This window comes from Squalius cephalus (genome assembly GCF_949319135.1).
Source record: "Squalius cephalus genome assembly, chromosome: 16".
Lineage (NCBI taxonomy): Eukaryota > Metazoa > Chordata > Actinopteri > Cypriniformes > Leuciscidae > Squalius > Squalius cephalus.
The window spans coordinates 9,216,533-9,239,755 of NC_137137.1; the positions used below are offsets into that span (position 1 = coordinate 9,216,533).

At 36.1% G+C, this 23,223-nt stretch overlaps 1 protein-coding gene across 3 annotated transcripts; it reads right to left on the reverse strand.

Moving 5' to 3' along the window:
- Positions 1–1,144: 1,144 nt before the first annotated feature.
- Positions 1,145–22,789, reverse strand: ttc39a (tetratricopeptide repeat domain 39A). Of its 3 annotated transcripts, XM_079898018.1 has the most exons (20): positions 22,562–22,789; positions 21,042–21,092; positions 20,819–20,869; positions 14,469–14,573; positions 11,866–11,997; positions 9,973–10,016; positions 9,660–9,727; positions 9,496–9,560; positions 8,869–8,968; positions 8,659–8,724; positions 8,180–8,288; positions 8,006–8,073; positions 7,691–7,750; positions 7,443–7,604; positions 6,362–6,453; positions 5,934–6,054; positions 5,065–5,176; positions 4,630–4,744; positions 3,828–3,944; positions 1,145–2,873 (listed from the first exon to the last, which is right to left on the reverse strand). In XM_079898018.1, the coding sequence occupies exons 1-20, from the start codon at positions 22,600–22,602 to the stop codon at positions 2,759–2,761; spliced, it is 1,794 nt and encodes a 597-aa protein (XP_079754144.1). In that variant the 5' UTR covers positions 22,603–22,789; the 3' UTR covers positions 1,145–2,758. The 3 variants fall into 3 exon arrangements, with proteins under 3 accessions (XP_079754144.1, XP_079754145.1, XP_079754146.1); XM_079898019.1 differs by lacking the exons at positions 20,819–20,869; positions 21,042–21,092; positions 22,562–22,789 and adding exons at positions 19,115–19,159; positions 19,263–19,592; XM_079898020.1 differs by lacking the exons at positions 20,819–20,869; positions 21,042–21,092; positions 22,562–22,789 and adding an exon at positions 19,263–19,592.
- Between the last annotated feature and the right edge of the window lie 434 nt (positions 22,790–23,223).

A 23,223-nucleotide genomic window follows, 5' to 3' on the forward strand; every position in this document is an offset into this window, starting at 1 on the left:
TTTTTTTTTAAACAAATGTGATTTTTATCTTAAGCAATTTTTGACTATTATGGTTGAATTGGATCATCAAAGGTCTGCAGCAAACACATTGGTTAATAAAGTAAGATTAAATACATAAAGTATATGCGTATTTAACATTTAATTATTGAAGGTTTCTGTAATATTCTAAGCTTGCAATTTATTTATTTATATATATATATTTTCAGTTATTCATTCATTTTAAGGAATACTGAATATGTTTTTGTGCAAGCGAGTTAAGTAAATGCATGCTCACATTTAGTCTAGAACTAAAATAACCATCATGTTTATACAGAGCACACAACGCCTCTGCACTCCTGATTTCTCTCAACATGGGGACAGGTGAGGTGTTAGTCAATACATGGGAAAATGAAGTAACTTGTGTTACTTATTTAAAAAATATATTTTGTTTAAAATTTAAATTTAAAAGATAAAAAAAGTAATCTGATTACATTACTCACATTACTTGTAATGCATTACTACCCCCAACACTTATAGTGATTATATAGACTGTCAGTCCTGACTCCCTAAAATTCTGCATATCTCCTTTTATGCTCCAGCGAAAAATAAAATTATACAGCATATTCAACATACTTTACTCATTTACATGAAATACCTTATGTAAACGAGTCAACGGTTATTTCATTTTTGAGTGAACTATCCCTTTAACAATGAAACATTTGGTCCCACTTTATATTAAGTAGCTTTAAGTACTATGTACTTACATCGAAAAATAAGTACATGTACTTATTGTGTTCATGTTGTATTGTAAAACACCTTTGCTGCTAATGAGGTGTGATACGGTTAAGGTTAGGGACAGGTGTGGTGCTATGGGAAGGTTTAAGGGTGGGTTAAGGTGTAAGGGAAGGGTCAACAGTGTAATTACATTAATTAATTACAGCTGTAATTACATGCAGGTATTTTCAAAATATAAGTACAATGTAAAAACATGTATGTACACAATAAGTCTGTTGTATCAAATTATTAATTTCAATGTAAGTACATAGTACTTAAAGCCACTTAATATAAAGTGGGACCAAACATTTTAATATTATTTAGGTTATATAGTATATAATATATATATTAGCTCCATAGTTCAAAGAAGGAAAACAAAGATGTTTTGGGAATGCTATTATATCATTTAATTTTAAATAAAAAAAAAAGAGTCCAGTATTTACAGGAATGCGTTTACACAGTAGCCATGCACCACATACAGGATTTGCTGACCTCTATAGCCCAAAGTCTGTAAAATCTAAATCAATAAAAATGTTCAATTAGGGAGAAACAAAAGCCATTGCAATGAAAAACCCATGTATCATTAAATGTTTACCACACTTGAAACATGGCATGTTGAAGGTAGTCTGTGACATTTTTGAGCAACATGAGCTCATGATTGTTGACTTTGGTAGAACTGGATGGATCTCATAAAACAGGCACTACAAAGATTACATTGCAGAAGAGCAAAAATCCATCCATGGACAGTGGACACTATTAAAACTAATCTGGGCTAAATCAATATAAAACACAATCCTTGCTGTACTTGACAACAACAATGCAAGCTGTGTTTAGTTGGTTCTCAACACAATGGGGAAAAGCTCCATGAAGTAGCGTTCATACAACAAAGTACAAACATGAACAAAGTACAATCCTCTGTCCTGAACCAGCTCAAATTTTCTTTCTCTGCGTAGAGTATAGCTGTAGTGGTTGTCAATGCATCCCTCACGTTGACTGGAGCTGGCATGCCAGCCTGTCTTGCATGTATCTAAAAGCCTTGTTTGTTTGAGCTCAAGTACGATCTGGACCAAGTCCACATGAAGGAGACTGCCTTTCTAAAAGACACATTCAGCTGCCCACTTAAAACGGGACATTTTGAAAGGCGCCATCATAGTGAATAAATACTAAAAAAGAAATATAGCTAACTAAACCCACAAAACTTCCAGTTTACATTCTAACAGTCATTTGATGCTGTTGTGAAGATGCTTGTTTTCTCTTTTTTTAAAACACATTGCTAAAACAGACTAATTATGTACACAGAAAGACAATGATAATGCTATATGATAGAAATTAAGCTTAGAAAAGGAATCCTGTCCGTGGGATTTGACAAGGCCACAGTACTCTATCCAAAGAGTAACGCATGATATCGAACCTTAAGTTCATCAAATTACCTCTGGACAATAGGTTTATTTTAAAACCTATTTAAACTCCAAAGATTAAAGGAAACTAATATTTCTGCACGTGCTTTAAATCCAAATAAATCGGTTAGCCGTAAGGCACAGCCGTGTCTAGGCTATTGATGTCACAGGGTGACCAATAGTGAAGAGAATTACCAACAAGAGGTCTGAAAGCAGCCAAAAATGATTGACGGATGGCCTTACTTGAGTTCACAATGTTCTTAGCTTGCTGCTGTACCAATATAATCCTATTGGACTGGCATAACTTGTATATATTGTATTATATTAATATTATCATTATTATTAATGGTACATTTAAAATACTAGCACAATGTTATTTATATGACATCATAAAAGCATGACGTCGTTCCTGTGTCTTGACTGAACTGCACTGCCTCACAAAACATATTCATGCAGCTGTTGTCCTTAAATTGTGTGCGTCATTAAATGAAGCTGATTTGTCACTATAAACTCTGATTGGTCATGTGTTCTTTTAGTTCTCTTGGCATTTGGCAACACACATCAAGCCTGATCTTGGCTTTCTGTGACCCCTGCGGTGACCTCAACAGTTAAGGGCTGGAGGGTGAGCAGTCTCCATTCACAGCTGAGCCTCGGGCCTTATGTAGCGCTGCCTGGATCCGGAAGTGTGTCCGTGATTCCATGGAATAGTTCTTGTAATTTTGCCTGGAAAAGAAATCATTGTTAATAGTGTTCAGTACTCATAAGGCAATGACTGAGTGTGTCATGGTGGAATATATGACTTTTGTGCCCCCACAGCCAAATTATCTTAACCATAAATTATTAGTCAGGAAATTATTATAATTATAGCAGAATTTAACCAAATGCACTTTTGGTAGAATATGGGAATTTGTGTGTGAAGTGATGAATCGCAATGAAACACGAATTGCATGGTGATGCTCCAGAATGGTGTCTTCGAAAATCTGGTGAGAAATATAATAATAAACTACTCATGAACTGTTTGAACTAAAGCTATTAAGATTGAGTGGAACAACACTGATTCTTCGTGTAAAAAGCTGTCTGCAAGTTGGGGAAGGCTATTAAGTGCAAAGTTACTTTATCTACGGTATTTGTGCAATTCTTGCTAACTTCCTGATCAGTGATTTGTGATTAAAATAGATAAGACCATTAAAAGAAATATTTAGCAATTTTTAGCTTGGTCCCATTTTTTAAGAACTAAAATATATTTTCCTCAGAGATTTGATTTTGAGGGTTTTATTTCACAGGGAAACATTCACAACAATGTACAAATGAACCATATTGTACTATCTGTAAATCATTTAATTTGATTGCATAATTTCTACTTTCTAACACTATATAGGAGTGTTAATTACTTTATTTAAAATTAAATTACATATCGAAATTATTATTAACACTAAAAATAATAAAATAAATGAAATTATTATTAAATATTAAAATAGCAACGTCGAAAGGTATAAACATGATTTGTGTTGAGCAGTTGGTAGCCATGAATTCTTTCAGACTTTGAGGATAATACAAAACCACTAATTCTAGCATTTATTAAGTGGCAAATCTGTGGCAAATACCCCCATCCATCCACACATTGTGTACATTGTTATTTAAGAGGTAGCCTTTAGTTATAATATAGGCAGAACTTACTTGGCTGTCTCCAGAAGTTTGATGGCCTCCTCTGTTCTTCCCTCCTCCAAACACAGCAAACCATGTTCCAGAAGAGCATTGGGCACCAGGTAGTGGTCATATTTAATCAGACTCTCACTGTACAAGTATAAACATCAGTAGAGAGACTGAATTAGACATTAGACAAAGTTGAATCATTTTTATCATTATCTTTGACACTCTGGAGATTAAAGTGCCCCTATTTAGCTTTTTCACTTATTACCTTTCATGCAGTGTGATATAGCTGTTTGTGAATGTAAAAGGTCTGCAAAGTTTTAAAGATCAAAGTGTACGACAAATAAAGTTATTGTCTCATAAAAGAAAGAATTAATTCTGAACTGCTGAAACGAGTCCTCAGCAATTCCTGACCAATCAGAGCAGAGGAAGATCTCGGAAAGTGGGGGTTTTGAAGGACTTAAATCCTTTATCGAACGGTTTCAGACACTGTGAGAAAAGAGGTGATGCTCTTCAATTCAATACAAGAAAGAAAATGTAAGTGTTTATTTTTTTTTTTAACCTTGGATGCATGTAAACCTATTGTAGGAGACCTCCGAAACAAAATTAGGGATGTTTAAAATAACATCATAGAGGCACTTTAACTCAACAGAACACGTAATTTTACCAGTCAGACTCTTTCAGCTTGATATTACTGGATGTTTAAAACAAGTCTGCAGAGTCAGTATCAGACAATAGGTCATGTCTACTTAGGTCTTCACAAGGGAAACCACAAACGCTTCGATTCATATTAATGTGATTTGTTGTGAAGCAAAAGAGCAAGACTGACTTGCAGAGGACGAGGGTGAAGTAATGTTCAGCTTCCTCCTTGTAACCCAAGTGTTTGAGACAGAGCCCCTTAAGCAGACTAACCACACACTGGTCATCTGTGGTGAACTCAGACCCTGAGGGCAAACACACAGAGACATTTATGTCAGAAAAAAAGTTTATGGAAATACATAGACTGTGTCTGTATTGAATTTTTTCTTCCTCAGTGGAACACACTGTTACTTTTGATGCACATGGTCATTATGAATTGTGGTTGCATGGAAAGAGCTGTGTATTGATTTTTTAATTCTTTATAACTGTCCCTGCTCAAAAATATCATTTGGAATGACATGAGGGAATAAATAATTACATTATTTGTAGGTGAACTATTATTTTAAAAGTGGACAACAGCATAAGCAGTATTGCACTGTGTGTGTGTGTGTGGGGGGGGGGTTACTTGGATGTTGCTCAAGCATCTGCTGAGCCTCGTCCAGGGTCTTCAGCATGCCCTCAGTCAGGTCCTTGTGCTTCCCAATCACAGTGTAGCCATTCCAGATATACATCATCTCCTGTCGTGTAAACATACCCACACAATGAGTGAGAATCTAAGACTGCAGGTGCTTCCCTTTGTTTATACTTTATTACACAAGTCAGGATGGTCTAATTCTTTACTCTGTTAATTAAAGGGCCGTTCACACAGGACGTCTTCTAGCATTAAAAAATAGCAAAACGGAACACAATGGAACAGGAAGCATGTTTTTAGATGCAGTACAACGCTGCATGTTCATTTTCAAACTCAACACATCTGAATGGTGATCTCAAACTTTTTTGACTTCAATGCCCCCTCATTTGAAGGCCCCCCCTCACTCACAATTTCTGCCCAATAAAATATATTAGAGCTAGGCATACCTAGAAAGATGTTTATTTGTTATAAAAATAACTTAATATCTTGATTTTTTGTCGTTAGAGTCTGCTGGCAAAAAGGGAACGCAACAGAGCTTGTAATAAAATGAGAATCAACACTGGCGAGAACTGAGGGATTTCAAATGTTGTAAAAGTGACATGGAGATGGCTTTATATAAAATTGCCATATGTAGCTCTCTAACAGAGTTCTTAGTAAAGCATTATCAATTTTGATGTGTCATTTCATTATGTTTGTTGTAGCGTTGTCTTGGAATAGATTTTTAAGGAAGTACCGTGTCTATTAATAGGTATAGCTGGTCAAAGATGCAAGAACACATCCTGTGTGAACTATGTAAATAAGACACTTGCAGACAGTATCAAATAAATACAGACAACAGAATCCATATAACACTGAACACTGACCAATGGAGGTGCAGGAAGAGGAATGGCGTTATCTGTATTATAGCGTCGAGCTTTTCTGATGGCAAACTTCTCTGTGGGCAATGACTTCCCTGCTATTTTCTGCTTCAGACTGGGAACTTGCCTGAAAAATGCAAAACAGATCACAGTTTGTATTTTACTATAAAATTCATACATATATAATGTCAATTTATAGTGGATGGGCTACATGAGAGGTTCAAATTAAATATGAGATCAAAAATAAGGTAATTTACAATGCTTGCTTGAACTGAATGAATGTATATAGATAATGAGCTTTTCCTGATCTGATAGTCATGTTATCTGATTTATAGATTTGTATTTAATCATGTTATTACATCCTCTTATGAACAAAAGTGCACAGACGCAAACATATACGTACAGGCTCACACACACCATTCCCATGCCATTACCTAAACAAAGCCACCTCATTCTCCGCGAACGGCTGGCATTCCTCACGACTCAGCATGCTGAGGTAAGCACCTTTCATATAGGCATATGTGGCCTGAAAAAAAGTGTGTGTGTGTGTGTGAGAGAGAGAAAAAAAAAAAAAGAGCGATGAGTTCCAAACTGCACAGTAAACACAACCATCCCGGCGGGAGATTAATTGTCCTCAGCCTCCATTCATGTTATATCAGCAGAGCTTTTTAAACTCAGAGCAAAATCTTCAATTTTATTAAATAAAATTTGTTTGAGATATATATACAGTGCTATGCATAAGTTTAGACACCCATGCTAAAGTTGACTAAAAAGAGGAATAAAAAATCATCTTTTGGAAATTAAACTTAATGCCTTAATTAAAAAAATTAGGAAAAATCCAACCTTTAAGGACACCAATTTTCTTTGTGAATGAATAATGTATCGTAAATAAATAAATGTTCTTCCTTAAAATACAGGGTGCATAAGTTTGGACACCCCTATGTTAAATTCCCATAGAGGCAGGCAGATTTTTATTTTTAAAGGCCAGTTACTTCATGGATCCAGGATACTATGCATCCTGATAAAGTTCCCTTGGCCTTTGGAATTAAAATAGCCCCACATCATCACATAGCCTTCACCATACCTAGAGATTGGCATGGAGTACTTTCCATAAGATCATCTCTCAATGCAAATCAAACCAGCTATTAGGCTAACTGAAATAAAACCATTTATTTATTTATGATACATTATTCATTCACAAAGAAAATTGGTGTCCTTAAAGGATTCTTGGATTTTTCCTCATTTTTTTAATTAAGGCATTAAGTTCAATTTCCAAAAGATGATTTTTTATTCCTCTTTTTAGTCAACTTTAGCATGGGTGTCTAAACTTATGCATAGCACTGTATATATATATATATACACACACACACATATACATGCATATTTTACGCATTTAAATTCTAAAATTAAAAAGAGATTATCCATTCAATTTTGAATGTCAAACAGATCAAGCAAACTCTTCAGAGTCAAGTATCTGTTCAGTGCACCAGTCAACTGTATATTTTAGGGTTTCACCTTAGACCAGGTGTTCTCTTTGCTGAGCAGGTCTGCGTAGAAGTAGGCCATCTTCCAGTGCCTCTTATAAGTGAAACACCACATCAGTTCCCAATAACACATGTGATGGAACTGCTTCCAGTTCTGCTGAGCTTCACAGCACTCCTCGAAACGCTTAATAGCCTGCAGGACAAGAACATATGAACATGAACACATGCAAATAGGCAAGAGAAATAAAATATAAACTGATAAGAGTAACAATAACTTACAGCATCCAGATTTCCTTTAATTACCTCAATTCGACCAGCGAAGAACAGGAAAATGGATCCCTAACGAAAGCATAGAAGTTCATACTCTACTATTTCATATACTATTTCATCTGCTCATCATATAACATAATTAAATCGTTTTTATTATCATTAGTGACATGAACATTTTTCAGCTGCAGTGTGGTTCTGGTTGCAGCTACAGTCTGGTTGCAAAAGCTGTTCATGTTTTTGTTCTGTTTAGTGTGTTTGGCTTTTTCTCTGGAAAATCTGTTGTTTAAAAAAAAAAAAGAAAAAACAATTTGGTCAAGTAAGTACCTTCGGATACTTTATAAGATAAGGCTGCAGCAGTTTTTCTGCATCTACCACATCTCCCTCTCCAGTGCCTAAAGGACACACACATACACACAAGGTGACAGAATAAAACGGTTACTTACTTTTGATATGCTACATATGATTTGAACATGTGATTCAGAAGCAATTTTGTCTTACCCAGAATGAAGCTCATGAAGGTGTGGTAGCAAAGCAACAACATGTTACACAGGAAAGACCTAAACGTGTGCTCAGCGGAGCCCTCCAGGAGCTGCTGAAGACCAAACTCCTATAACACACACACACACACAGTGTGGATTGTAAGCACTTCCGTGCTTCACTACATTTAAACAAGTACAAAATGGTAACGTTTAAATTAACTGGTTTTATGGAAGTCAAAAATATTATTTAATATCGCAGAATCAACCTAAATACATTAATTTATACCAACAAAACTAGTCTTTATGGGTTAAATCAGGTTGAAAAAGCTCTTTAAGGTAACAATGGCAGGTTATAGTGTATAAAAAAAACACCTTGACACCCTTTATTGCTAAGACAGTCAGAAAGAGAAAAAAAATCACCAAGCTCAGATTAAATTTCATTTGTACACGCCAAACGTGAGCAGAGCCAAACTAAGCTTAATACTACACAATACTCACTTTGTTACCAGAGAAGCCCACAAATTCCAACAACCTGAGAGTCCGTGTTGGCAACAACGACAGCATCTGGGAGAAACACAGGTGAGGGGTTGAGAAAACAGCTTTGTCCTCAATAAACTCAATGCTAGGATTCATAAACGGTCATGGTTTGAACAATAGGATGCCTTTTAAGTCTAAGGCACATGAAAACACATGACATAACGCACTCACCAGGTTAAAGGCCCCGACCCCAAGCTTAACGCCTCCCTCAAAATGACCATGATTGTCACCGGGAACATAGCCTGGGGACTTCAGGACTGTATGGAGCTCCCTTGCAATGAAACACAAACACATATAAACAGACATACAGATATACTTACATGAAAACTTGAAACTCTATTTTATTATTATTATTAATGGTTTTTATTGTATCATTTAACAAAAGTTTAATATAACAATGATACATAATAATTTGTAATAAAAAAGAATGAAAATAAATCAATAATAATAATAATAATATTAGTTATTAAAATAATATTTTATATTTTAGTTCAATAATTCAGCTGCAATAAAAGCTCATACACATTAAATGAGAGGGAAAGAGGAATAAGTGTTGTTTCACAGGTCAATGTTAATTTAATATTATTTATATAACATTATAGTACTTATTAATATTTTGAATGTGCTTTCATTTTTATATTTTCATTATATTATCATATTTTTAGCATTAGTTTTTTATATTTATCTTTATTTGCAGTCATTTCAGTATTTAAACTTTATTATTAAACACTTCTATTTTATGTTATTTCTTCATTTCAATTGCCAAATGAACTACAACAACACGGCAGCAGGTCTTACTTGTATATTTGATAGCTGTTCCTCACTTTCATTCCACCCTTTATGAAGCTGATCATATTTTCATCCTGAAAGAAGCAGTAAATCTTAGATAAGCAACTTTATGCACAATATTAAGTTTCACTCACAAAATAACTAACAACAGGGAATCAACCCCTAGGACAGACCTGAAGGAAAGTGAGTGCTGCCCTCTGGAGGAGGCATTCGGCATAGCACACTTCCGCATGGAGCTCCTCTGGGAAGGACACAAACGAAATTACGCTTTCAGACTATCTGGTGGTGGGAGTATAAATGACACATGGCCTTTTCAAAAAACAGCCACATGATATGGTCTCCATGGTTTGAGGAAGTGATTGCATAAAGAGTATTATAGTGGCAAACAAGTAAATATCTCTAAAAGAACCTAAAATATTATGCATAATACTGATGCATCCTTATTGCCAATTAATCATTTAGTGATATATTTATGCAGGCACCCACCTTCTGTGAAGTTTTTGCTGTTGAAGGAAGATTTCTTACGGTATCTGTAATGACAAACACATCATTGTCAGTCTTGTTCTAACACAACACAATGATCCATCAGTAGTGGTTCCTGTTGGCATAGTCGGATGAGGTCAGCCTTGCGTTCTCTGTTAAAGTCCTAGTGTGTGAAAGCTGGACCCACTACAGCAGACAAACTGGCACTCGACCCAATAGTCAAAGCACGGCTTGATTCATAGTATCCCTCAGGCCATATAAACAGAGCAGTTGGATTGGATCTAAGGCGGACACAATGTCTGTCTGTTTTCTGTCGGAGTAAATCAACTCCCCGCTGAGGGACAAACATGAATTATTCTGTGTCAGTTTGGCTTCTATTAAATTTACACAAAAAACAAAAAGATACCGGTCACGTACACCCTACAAAGTTTTGCGAGTGACAACCACATTTAAATGGGGGAACATTAGGTCTGTGCGTTTATGGAATACAGAAGTCACTCTTTATCACTCACGTGACAGCCACCGCAATGTAATTAAACTACATGATGTTAACAGTTTAGCCACTGAGCATCAGAATGGTCAGGCACGAAAAAAAGTTTCTTCCCTGAGGACATGTAGATCATGAACAGTTAAGATACCCACACAAGTTCTCCCCACAATGCAAAAAAAAAAAAAAAAACGTTTTCACATTCATTTGCATAATTGCTTCTGTATATAGATTTTATACATATTTACTCTATCTTGTCTATTGAGCACATATGTTATTCGTCTATTTTTTTATCTTTATAAAATGCATCCTTGGTGAACATAAGAGACTTATTTTAAAAACATTAGAAACATCTTAATTGTTCCAAACTTTAGATGGTATATGTATCTTATTTTATCATCTGTCTAGTTTTTTTCTATTTCCCTCCGGCATACTGTAAGCTTCACCAAAACAAATTCATTATGTGTGTAAGAATACTTGGCAATAAATCTGATTCTTGCACCTAAAGATGTACTTTCATCTTGAAAGGAACGGTTTATATATGCTCTTTAAACTTCTGATTTTAAGTAGTGTATAAATGAATATAGATCAGAGTTTGTGGAACAATAGCATAGAAACCCGTTATGTGGCTCCTAAACTTGTAATCAGATCTAGTGAAATGTGAAGGAGGTGATAAAATGGGTCTAATCATGTGTTAGAGCTGTGGCCTGGCAATTAGCGCATGAGCCTCAAACATGTTGGTCTGTGGTGCTAATGTGGGAAATAAAGGTTAGAATCAGGTCTGTGTTGTGACCTGATCCCAATTCCCTTCAGGTATATTTACAAGTGGATTTAAATTAAGGAGATTGAAATGAATGACACCGACTTTAGGTTTTAGGTAGCAATAGTATTTTGAATACCTGATCTATATTGTTAGACCAGTTAAGACCAATGCAGTGAGGTATGTATAGCATGTATTGTGACAGAACTGGTTTACTATCCTGCATACGTGGCGGCTATTATTTGGACCAGACAGTGTAAATGATGTGCGAAAAGTTGAAGAGCAGCTATGAGTTTGTGTGGGATCAGCTGATCAGTGCTACGAGCCTGTGTGACGTGGCAGAGTCACAGAGGGTGTATGAGTTGCCTGAAAACACAAGCATACACCAGATTGTCACACCCCTCTAACACAGTGTGACGTGGATCTCTGAAATTCCTCTGCCATCTGGGATGTGGTAATAGCCCTAGACCTGCAGCATCCTAGGATTACGTCACCTACACAAATGTGACATAACCGAGAGGAACCTGAAAATAGTGTATAGATGCTAATGGAAGTGTCTGGGCCCTGAAATTGTATAACTCTATGTTATGACTATAGCAACATTTGTATTCATACATGACAGACAGACAGATAAAATAGGGTAACACACCGTTGACACACAGCCTGTGCCTCTTTCATTGTGTTTCCTGCAGTCAAGATGTCCTCCGGTTCGAAGGTCATCATGGCCTGCATTTCCAGTATAGTGGCATATGTGAGCGCGTGGTACATGCTTTCTTTATTCCTTTCAAAGAACACAAAGGAAGAAGCTGCATTAGATCTATATATAGAACAATGGAAAGGATGGTTTGACTAGGTGACGGTAAAAGAAAATTCACCTCTGAAACACTCAATATCATCATCAATTACAGGAATGAGACATGGAAATGGGGGAAGGTGTTTGCGTATCCTGACATTTCTTAACAACATGATACTAATACTAATGACAATATGAAAAACAACCAGAGAAATACTAGCTGTCAAAACAAAAATGTGGATGCAGTATTCGGTTTATTTAACATGTCACAATTTCTGTCATTTAATTCAAAAAGGTCAAAATAGCGCTTTAATTAACAATCATTTTTATGCATGTTGCAACTTTTGATATATCTAAATTCTAGGCAGCAGTTAAACTTAATGTACTGACTTTTTTCTACAGTGCATTTTCAGTTCTTTCAGGAACAGGATAGAATGTGACACTACTGGTCCAACATTCCTGAGTAGAGTGACGTCTGGATAAACAGGTTTGCCACTCTTTTCTTTGCAGAGGTGGAATTACAATAATGTTGATGTGACAAGAACAGGATTGAAGCATATTCTACATTTTTTAATCAAACAATACATTTCTATACCAATATTGTAATAGTTGGGGGAAGCTTTCTGATCATTTAATGACATATAGATAACAATATACCATGAGGACAATATGCATAATGAATACTTAAAGAATACCTATCCAACTTTTTATATGGCAAACTTTGTGTCATGGAACCGGATTAGACAATACTGAGATTATACTGCAAAAGCTGCAAGACCAAATAAATTCAAACTCTCAAATGAATATCAGGATTTGAAACAGAGTTTGAGCTTTTGTAGTGTCTACAGTTGCTGTTTTCCTATAGAATCACAAACACTGGCCGTTAATCGTTATTATTATCCTGTCAAAGTCAAATCAGATGTCCTGCAAAACACTGCATCAAGTCAGACTGGAGAATGAATTGGTGTTCTGTTCATATTCATTTTATGGTGGTTGGAGAGCTAGATTAAACTCCTGTTAAAGGAACAGTCCACTGTGTGAATGTAGCCAGAAAGATCATCTCTAACACTCTCAGCAGAGTTGTTTTCCAACTTTGAACCTGTACAGACATGGACTCTGATAGTTTTGCTTCTGAGTCAAACATTTTTTCATCTCTCTTTCTACCTCCGTTTATTACTTACTTTCCCTCTTACACATGTACCTTTCATTATCTCTATGCATGTAGAGGCCCTGCCCTGCTGGCTGGAATGGGGTGGGACGTGACTTAAACAAACCTATTAAGTAAATCTCAAACTGTGACTTCACTATTTGCAAGTTCAAACAGTGATCAGCAGAAGGTTTAGTGAGATCCTCTGACTGTTCAAATCAATACCTTGCTGATCAGCGTTTATGTACAACCCCAAATCCAGAAAAGTTGCAATAAAATGCAATAAAACCAATAATATGTGATTTGTTCATTCTCTTTCAACTTTATTTAACTGACTGGTAAAGTACAAAGAAAAGATTTCCAATGTTTGAAGATAAATGTCCCGAATAATAGTTGTATAATGTAAGTTTGAATTGTACACATGAATGTGCCAAACTAATAACTGACAGATGACCTGACCTGAAAATGTAAAACAGAACTATTTACCAGCAGGGTCCAAAATTAGCACTTGTGAGAGTAAAAATTGCCTCTGGCGAGTAAACACAAAGTTGCTTGGCAGTGTTGGCTAACTGTATTAGGAACTGCAATATTATACATGGTTTAAAGTATGTTTTATACATGGTTTAAAGTAAGTTTGAAGAATGATATTCCAACCCTCAATTATTTTAATACAATAATCATGAACACACACACACAACCAGGTGTGGCTTAAAGGTTGGGTTTTTTTACCCTGAATGCAACCCCAACAAAAGTGGAGGGACCCAGGGGACAAAGATGGAAAGGATTACAAAATGGACCAAATAATTATGTAGTTTATAATACACAAAAGCACACACCCATTCACATCTGCGAGTAGTGAAGAGGGCAGAAATGCGAGATGCTCTAAGACACAGCATAATCGTGAAAACAGGGTGTGGAGTGAGGAGAAGAAAAGAGCTTGAGGTGAATCTCAAGAGAGCTGAACTGATTCAGTTGGTTTTGGGTTATGTGAGATTAACCTGAGAAATACCCAATGATTGACTGGATAAAGACTCATCTCACAAAGCGATGTACAGGAACAACTCAGCGTGTACTCAATGCATGAAACCAAATACAAAACAGGTTAAACACTTCATAAGATTCTAAATGGATTTTGAACAGTGATTCAAACGGATTATGAAAACGTACAATCCAAGGTTTCTATGCCGCACACCCATACACGCAAAAAGTGTTTTGCTAGTCAGATGAATGATCCAAACTCAGAGCCTCTCCCACCTCCATAATCATTACAGATCACACAAAAATGATGAAACACAGGCGGTTTTAGTTTTACCTGCTTCTAAGTCTGGTCAGAGCCTCGTCAAATTCATTTCGCAGGAACAGATCCAGTGCCTCCATGCAGTCTTGAAGAGCCACTGACAGGTCAGATCTCTCCGACCTAAAACAGATAGAAAATGCTTATAAACAAATGCTACTTTTCCAAAGCCTCAGTCTGAATGCAATTAAAGTAAAAACAAACAATAAATAAATACATTTAGATTTTTAAGTTAAAGTTAGCATTTCCTAAAAATTCTATTTTCCTGGCTAGGACTAAGTACACACAAAGGATGCCATTTGGGACCGGCAAGGCAACACAACAGCTTGTGAATCGGCTCAAGGAAGTAGTGATCAGGTGTCATCTTGGACAGGAACCTCAGGCTCACGCAGCAGGTCTTTCTGAGCATCTGCAGAAAATCTCACACTGCCCCAATAAAGCCTGTTTCGTGTGTGTGTGAAGTCACAGCCCTCTGCTGCAGAGAATCCCCCCAGAGCCTCTCAATTTAGACACAAGTGCAGTGAGGCGGATGTCACCTTCATACGCACAGAGGCACAGGTGAGTGAGTGTGTGTTAACTGAGAAAACACTGGGAACGTGAGAATAATGAGAAGAGGAGTGTGTAGAGAAAGTGTACTCATCTATTCATTTATGCATCAAAAAAACATTATGCTATTTTTCCAGCCACCATCCAATTTGCATTTTCTATTTTGGGATATCACATAAAAAAATGCTGGATGGAAATACCAAGATGTGCATAATTTATAATAATGCACATACAAAAATCATATATATTTTTTTATATATAATTTTTTTGGTGATTTTTGCCTTTTTTTTATTGGGACAGGACAGTAGAGAGTTGACAGGGTGGGAGGTGGGAGAGAGACGGGGGATGGGATCGGGAAAGGTCCACGAGCCGGGACTCGAACTCGGGTCGCCCAAGCGCAACGGCGCTACATGTCGGCGCGCTGACCACGAGGCCATCGGCGCCGACTTTATTAGATATTTTATGCCAATTTCTCAGGAAGCGACAAATTTGTTGGGATAGAAACGGTGCAATATTCGTATTTTGCACATACATTAAATTTACAACTTTGGAAGGAAACATAGCTATTAGCTAGTGTGTGTCTACATATTGCAGGTAGGCTACATGTCTCTTAACTGGACATTACTGCACCTCAGACCTGCCAACTAATTTTACCCATAAATAATGTACAGTAACAACAATCAACATGATAATTTCAGACTAAATACTCAAACAGTAGTTTAATGAGGAGTAAAAATTGATTTCACGTTTGATTTGAACTATCATTTGGTCATTAAGGGGCTTCATACAGTCATGATGAAAGCAATGCACTGTACACTGTAAAAATGTCTTCATTATGTTTAAAAGCATCTTTGCATCCATTGCTTTTTTCCATTAGTAATTCAATTTATAGTCCAATAACTTTTTTTTTCCAGTGTATATTACAAACTATTACACTCACATAAGCGCATACATCTATATAAACATTGATTTATCAATTTTAATCATTGCATGTGCTAATTAACTCCAGTTCTGGGTTTGCAGATACACTGATAGACAAGAAGAGGGCTGAGAGCAACAGGACAATACCACACAGCTCATAAAACAACTCTGGAGTTTTGCAATTTAACAATTAAAGCAGCAGGGTTTTTTTATCCTTCTCTTCATGGAAGATTAATAAATTACATAGCTATGCAATGGATCAGATTCCTGGCATTCGCACGCCATTTATTATTCTAACCACTGCAACAATCATTGGTGATGCAATTAACATTTATGCCCCTTCAAAAAAGTGATTTACACCTCATTAAATATGGTTTTACATAACTTGTAATGAATATGATTTTTTAAAAATATGTTCAAATGATGAAGACTCACATGAGACGAGTTTTGTTACACAGAACAGGGTGCCTCATGTGCCATGTCGAAATCACATGACTAGTCAAATCACAGAATCATAGCTGAGTGCGACTGGCACATTTCTACGATGGAAATTACCTGAACTGTAAACTACTTATTACACTGTGATGGCACTAAAAGAACACACACAGTCCCAAACCCTTCTATCAACTATCCTGAGACAGTGAAAAATATAAATCAATTTCATGCTTAAAAAAGCCCTGCATAAAAGATCTACTGGTCAAATATTTACAATGTTGTAATGATGTACATGTTATTTACATGATACACTAATGCAAAACGTAGATTTCTCAGCAATCAGCATTTCTAATAAACACAACCATTGTTTATGAGCGCACAAGATCAGTTCCACCGTTCCTTCAGACACATGACAAGAAAGCAAATGTCACAGAAATTATCAAGATCAAAGCTCATTGTATATCTGGACAAGGGACACATTCTTCAAATTACAGCACCATTCAAAATTCATTTCTAAATTGAGTTGAAATTTGTAATGGTCCTGACCTCGGCCTGCTAAGATTACAGCACGCATCCTAATCTAATGGAATCCAACAACCTCTTATAGTTCTTCCACCCTGAAACATTCTGCTGAAAACAACCATTCACAGCGCATTTCCGTAAGTGGACAAATTAACTAGAAATTGAAAGTACATAAAAGAATCTTTGCATTCCAAACGGCAGCCCACACAGAGACGCTCTTTATGCGATCCGCACGCCCAATAGCAGTGCGACTGACAGCACGAGCAACTGTCAGACCTATCGAAAGAGAGATGGGTTTGGCTGTCGGGCCTCTAACGCCTGGCAGATGACTTCAGTGCTGTTGACTCCTGCTGCTAATGGAGCATGGCTTCCTGCTCAAACAATGTCAAACATCCACACTTCCCCAGCATGAAATAATCTGAGAGTTTGAAATCAGGTGGTATACATTAAACAGATGCTGGTCGTCTTGTGGTTTAATGTAACTTAAAAGCCACAGTACTAATTGACTTTTTAAACAGGGATCTTATACATCAGCACCACTGCTAGAGATACGAATTCTACATTGGATATTTATTAGTGCATGCTCTTTTCCCCTATTTTTTAACATTTGCATGATCCCTTCTGTAATTTAATATTCACATGAAATGGTCTAAAAGCACTCTTAAATGTAATCTTTAGAATAAAGATGAACATTTTTCATACTCTGCATGATAAAGATGTGATGCCTAAATTCACTTCTAAAAATGATTGATTTCATATATATATACACACACACACACATACATATATATATATATATATATTTATATTCATATATTAATATAAACATAAAATATAAAAAATGTGGGTGCTGTGCGATGCCCAAAACGGATTTAAAGAGGGTCTTACACTGCAGAATGAATTTTACTGGGCCAAAAAAGTCAAATCAACCCTGATATTTCCTGAAATAAAACTAAATTAAAGTCTGTAAACAAGCTTTTTTTGCATTATTACTGGACCAAAAAAAGTCAAATGAACCCTGATATGACTTTTTTACTAAAACTAAAAACTAATTTACTAAAACTAAATTAAAGTCTGTAACAATCAGCTTTTTGCATTTTTACTGGACTTTTTTTTTTACTAAAACTGTTACGTGACTCGTTGTTACTAAAACTAAAAATCAATTTACTAAAACTAAATGAAAGTCTGTAACAATCAGCTTTTTGCATTTTTACTGGACTTTTTTTACTAAAACTAAAACTAAAAATTAATTTACTAAAACTAAATGAAAGTCTGTAACAATCAGCTTTTTGCATTTTTACTGGACTTTTTTTTTACTAAAACTAAAAATTAATTTACTAAAACTAAATGAAAGTCTGTAACAATCAGCTTTTTGCATTTTTACTGGACCAAAAAAAAAAAGTCAAATCAACCCTGACATTTCCTGTAGTAAAACTAAATTAAAGCTGTAACAATCGACTTTTTGCATTTTTACTGAACCAAAAAAAAGTCAAATCAACCCTGATATATTTTCTGAGGTAAAACTAAATTAAAGTCTCTAACAATCAGTTTTTTGGATTTTTACTGGACTTTTTTTTTACTAAAACTAAAAACTAATTTACTAAAACTAAATTAAAGTCTGTAACAATCAGCTTTTTGCATTTTTACAACCCTGATATATTTTCTGAAGTAAAACTAAATTAAAGTCTCAAACAATTAGCTTTTGGGATTTTGACTGGGCCAAAAAAGTCAAATCAACCCTCATATTTCCAAAAGTAAAACTAAATTACAGTCAGTAACAATCAGCTTTTCGCATTTCTCACCCTCGCAAGGAGGAACACAGAGTGAATTTCCTCCCTGATGCTGATATGTGATATCGGAGCAGGATGATTTGAATGAATAAAGAACTGCGCATGCTACATCGAGCCTGCTTAGCAAAAGGAAGTGGTCTGTGATTTGTTCAGAAGCTACGACAGAGGTAAAATTAACCTTTGCTCACCGTGTACCATCTGTATTGCGCTTGAAAAACTAATTGCGCTGACACTAAGCGATTCTCAAAAGCTGATGCTGCCTGGGGGTTAATTGACTACTGATGATCATCACCGGAATGATTGGAGCAAACAAGCTGACTCTAAAACACACACACATACATGCACATGCTCATTGCTAAGAGACTAACACTCCCACAACAACTACAAAAAGCTGTGCTCTACACTTTAACAAATGACAGCTCTGAAAACAAGGACATCCAAAACAATTACCTGTCTAATATTTCCAAACCTTCCCTGTTTTTCTGGTTATGCAGCCTGTAAAAGCATTCTCATGTTAGAACCACTTAAATAGTCTCGAATCACTGCTAAAAACAAACATTCACACAATAGCACGCTGTCAGCTATGTGCCGTTCTTACCCGTTTGACAGAGATTCTGCCTCTCCTGACATTTTCATCTGGTACAGTGAGATCGAGGAGCGAAGTAAAGCGAGAGAAGGAGGAATAAAAGGAGAGAGAAGAATCGCAGAGTAATTCACAGTGTGTGTGAGAACAGGCCTTCGTACTGGCTCCTGTCAGCAGAGCAGCAGCTTCCCTCTGGCTACAGCACGCATACACATTAACTCACTCAAGCTGCAGAGGACAGAGGGAAGGAACGCAGAGCTTAATGAGATTGGGATGACTATCACACAGAGAGAATATTCTCATTGCTTCTTTCTCGCTGTTTCCCTGCCTTCTAACACACACACACGCCACCTTAGCCTCCTCCTCTTCTCAGCATAACCCTCATGCTATACACTAAACCCTGGCCTCTGATTGGTCAATGATCCAATGGAGGCGGTTCCAATTTTTTAAGAATCCACCTAGCAAATCGCTCCTAAAGTGGACATCATGCATCTGCAGTCAAGTGACAATCTGAACTCCACAGCAGTCAATAACACGCTACACAATGGCGGGCCTGTAAATCAGTGCACAACAGTGGAGATCATGAGACACAGAAGACAGCTGCAGACTGCAGAATCAGCACAAGGAAGTGACATAGCCTGTGGCATGTTGAGGAGAAAGGGATAGAGCAGTATATAGAAAGAAAGAATCGAAGAAGAAATGCTTCTCTTTTGCATACTCTGGAGCCACATGACAAATCTGATTGGCTGATGGAACCACATCCTGAGCCGTGACACCAAAGCAAGCAGACAGGAAAAACATTTAAATACGTATAGCCACAAATGACCAACTTTGAGTTTAAAACAGCTTTTGTCCTAGGTACACCTGCGCATAGTTCTCAGGTAGCTTTAGATGTTTTTGCACATTGTTTAAAAAAAAAAAAATCTACATATCTATCTATAGTAGTAATGCTGGTGCGGTATGCATCATCATCAGCTGTTGATCAGAGTAATGGTTACTGTACTGTAACTTGCATGACTGGGTCATTACATTGAGATCATTCATTAAGAAAAAGATAATTAGCCTCCTGTTGACTGAATATCAAATGTGTCAGAGCTTCATTCTATATTGGGTTTGGTGTAGCTGATGTAGAAGCCATCTGGAGTGAATCTCTGAATAATACATGTGAAGGATGGCAGGAACCTTCCCTTTATGAGGACAATCATTAAATCTCTCTAACGAGATGTTACCTCCATAGTTCGACTATATGACGATCTGTAATACAGAATAGATGTTAATAAGATCTACAGTCAAGGCCTAAAAAAGAATTTATTTACATTCATATGCTCCGTACCAATTTTTGCTTCTCTTATAATTAAATACACAAGCATTGCAATGCATTGTGGGAAGTAACATGATAATATCATCTCACCTGTCGCACCACAAAGGCTAATCTGGGCATTGCTATTCATGTTCACTAATGCATGAACAACCAAGTTTTTTTCTAGATCGCTTTTCTTTACAAAACATGATGGCAGCAGAGCAAAGTGGAAAGTAAAGTTTGAAAAAGAAATGTGGATGTGAAATCCTACCCATAATCAGTGATGACCGGGTCCAGCCCGTCTTTCTCTATGATGGGTGACCTAAAAAAAAAGAAAAGAGGAAGCAATCTTATAGTTACTGCCACAAACTTCTCATATGACATTCTTTATCAGTTAACAGAGTGTGGGCATGTACATGTGTTTCAATTCTTAATTAATTGTTGTTAGTGTCAAAGACAACAGATCTTGGGTTGATTGAGTGTGACACACTCACTGGGATGGAGACGTGGGGCTGTCCAGCGATTTTTCAGTTTTGAATTGATCCCTAAAAGCAGATCAGAATCAGAATCAGATGAAAGCATATGAATGAATGAACAAAATCTGATATTTTATTCAATGAGCAAACAATATCTCAGAAAAACCCTCCATATCATATTTCATCAGCTTTGAAGAGTTTCCTTAAACATGATATCCAGTACTTTAGTCATTATTTTATTAAGACAACCTTCAAAAAGGTGTGCATGTTATATAAACAGCATTATACACAGGAAATAGACTGAAATAACTTCCCACTGAACAGCTGTATACAAACAGTTTTATTTTAGAAATTCATATAAAAAATCAATGATTATTTGAATGAAACATTTTTGTTTTATAAAGAAAATGTAACAAATTTCAGTGTGACAGGAACCTCTACTCCCCATGTCATAAAGTAATAAACACAGTTAAGCATTAACAGACAGAAGCAAGCAGCACATGTGATGTCATTGATTTATTTAAAAGGGAGAGGTGGAGTTATACCATGAGAGAACAGGTATCATCCAATCAGCTCGCTCCAAATCTCATCCATGTTATGACGTCAACTGCTACATTGTTGTTGACATTAGGCCTTTTGATTAACCTGAGTCTGTCCCTTATCATGTTGTTGTAGTTCACATTACTTTGCGACATACTTTTTAAATATTAATTAGAAAATGGTTAATATTCTATGCCTGTTTTTCCTGTAGTGACATTATATTTCTTAGAACCATGGAAAATAGATTTGAATTGTATGTTATTCCCAAACTCCATATCTTTTAGAACCAGGGTTTTCAACAAGGGGCCATGAAGAGGGCTATACAAAACTGTATCTTATTTCATTACACTATATTCAGCCAAATAAGATCTGTTAAGCATTAAATAATGTAGTAGTCTTAGTTATTGCTCTTAATTAAAGCTGCCTACAGGTGTTAACGTTTTAATACTAAGGATCCTTCATTCACAGACTCACGGTGTGGGTTGAGGTTAAAAAATATATCTAAACAGTTAAAAAAACAAAATCCCTGTTTTAAGGAATAAGCCTGTAATACAGAAGAAACTGCCTATCAATGAGAGTTTCATGCTATAGCCATGCTGGGCTAATTCACTATAACAGAAGAAGAAAAGCAAATCCAATCACTACAAAGATAGTTGAAAGATTTTAAAGAAAAGTTTGTTTAATTAATTAATTAATTAATTAATTAGGGGGCTAACGTTAGATAGCACTTATTTTATGTGATCTATAATGTGATTTTCACCTGTAAATACAACTATTGGGTACCACTTCATAGTTACTTAACATACAGGTTATTAGTAAACATTAGAAATGCCATAGATACGTTGATGTTTCATATTTGAATGAACATCACTGATTAAACTGTTAAATCTCTCGCTAGTTTATGCAGATTATCTTCCTGTATCTGTCGTACGGCATTTCTCTCAACCGGGCAAAAAAAAAAAAAAAAAAAAAAAAAAAAGTTAAATATGCAAACTTACTTGTTGTCGTCATTCTTCTTTCTGCTTCTCCAGAAACTCATTCCAAGAGGAAGAGAATATTGTAAATCCAATAAGACAGAAGAGAGTGTCTGGGTCCCTACCTGGACATTCGATACCAGTCCTAGTCTACCACAGGTGATTTCTGAACTTCAGTTTGAGATGTAATCAGCTGCCGTGTGTTTCTAAACTAGTTTTTTTTTTCTCGACATGTGAGGCAGACGAGGAGGTGTGGAGAAACCTATTTCCACAAATAAAGAGAGATCATTTGCGAAAGCCGCTGGAATGCTGTCCTGCAACTCTTCCCTGGTCTTAAAGTCCTCCGGGTTCACTTTTCACAGAGCATGTTGTAGTTTCCGAATTGATTTCCGGCGGGAATTAATTTCTTCTCGTGAAAACACAATTATGTATTAGCGCCACAAACACCAAAGCAAACACTAAAACAAACACTAAATATAATAAAAGACTATAGTCTTCTAAAGTCACTAAAAATAGTGACAATTTTGTTAAATAAAAAGCTACTATTGTTTGCGAAAGACATTTTTTTAGTCACGAAATAATTTTTTTTTGTTTTCTAGCCTGTCTGTTTTGAATCCATAGTGAATCCACTCTCATGAGAAAACGAACTATTGTTCCAGATTTCATATTTTATATGAATTTCATAT

Bases quoted from the DNA above. Each gene is read 5' to 3' on its own strand.
- ttc39a (XM_079898018.1), bottom strand. From the start codon at position 22,602: ATGAGTTTCTGGAGAAGCAGAAAGAAGAATGACGACAACAA. The intron at 9,728-9,972 runs GTGGGTGCCTGC...TGTCCTTCCCAG, and splicing joins CAGCAAAAACTTCACAGAAG to AGGAGCTCCATGCGGAAGTG. The intron at 8,289-8,658 runs GTGAGTATTGTG...TGTGTGTTATAG, and splicing joins TGGGCTTCTCTGGTAACAAA to GAGTTTGGTCTTCAGCAGCT.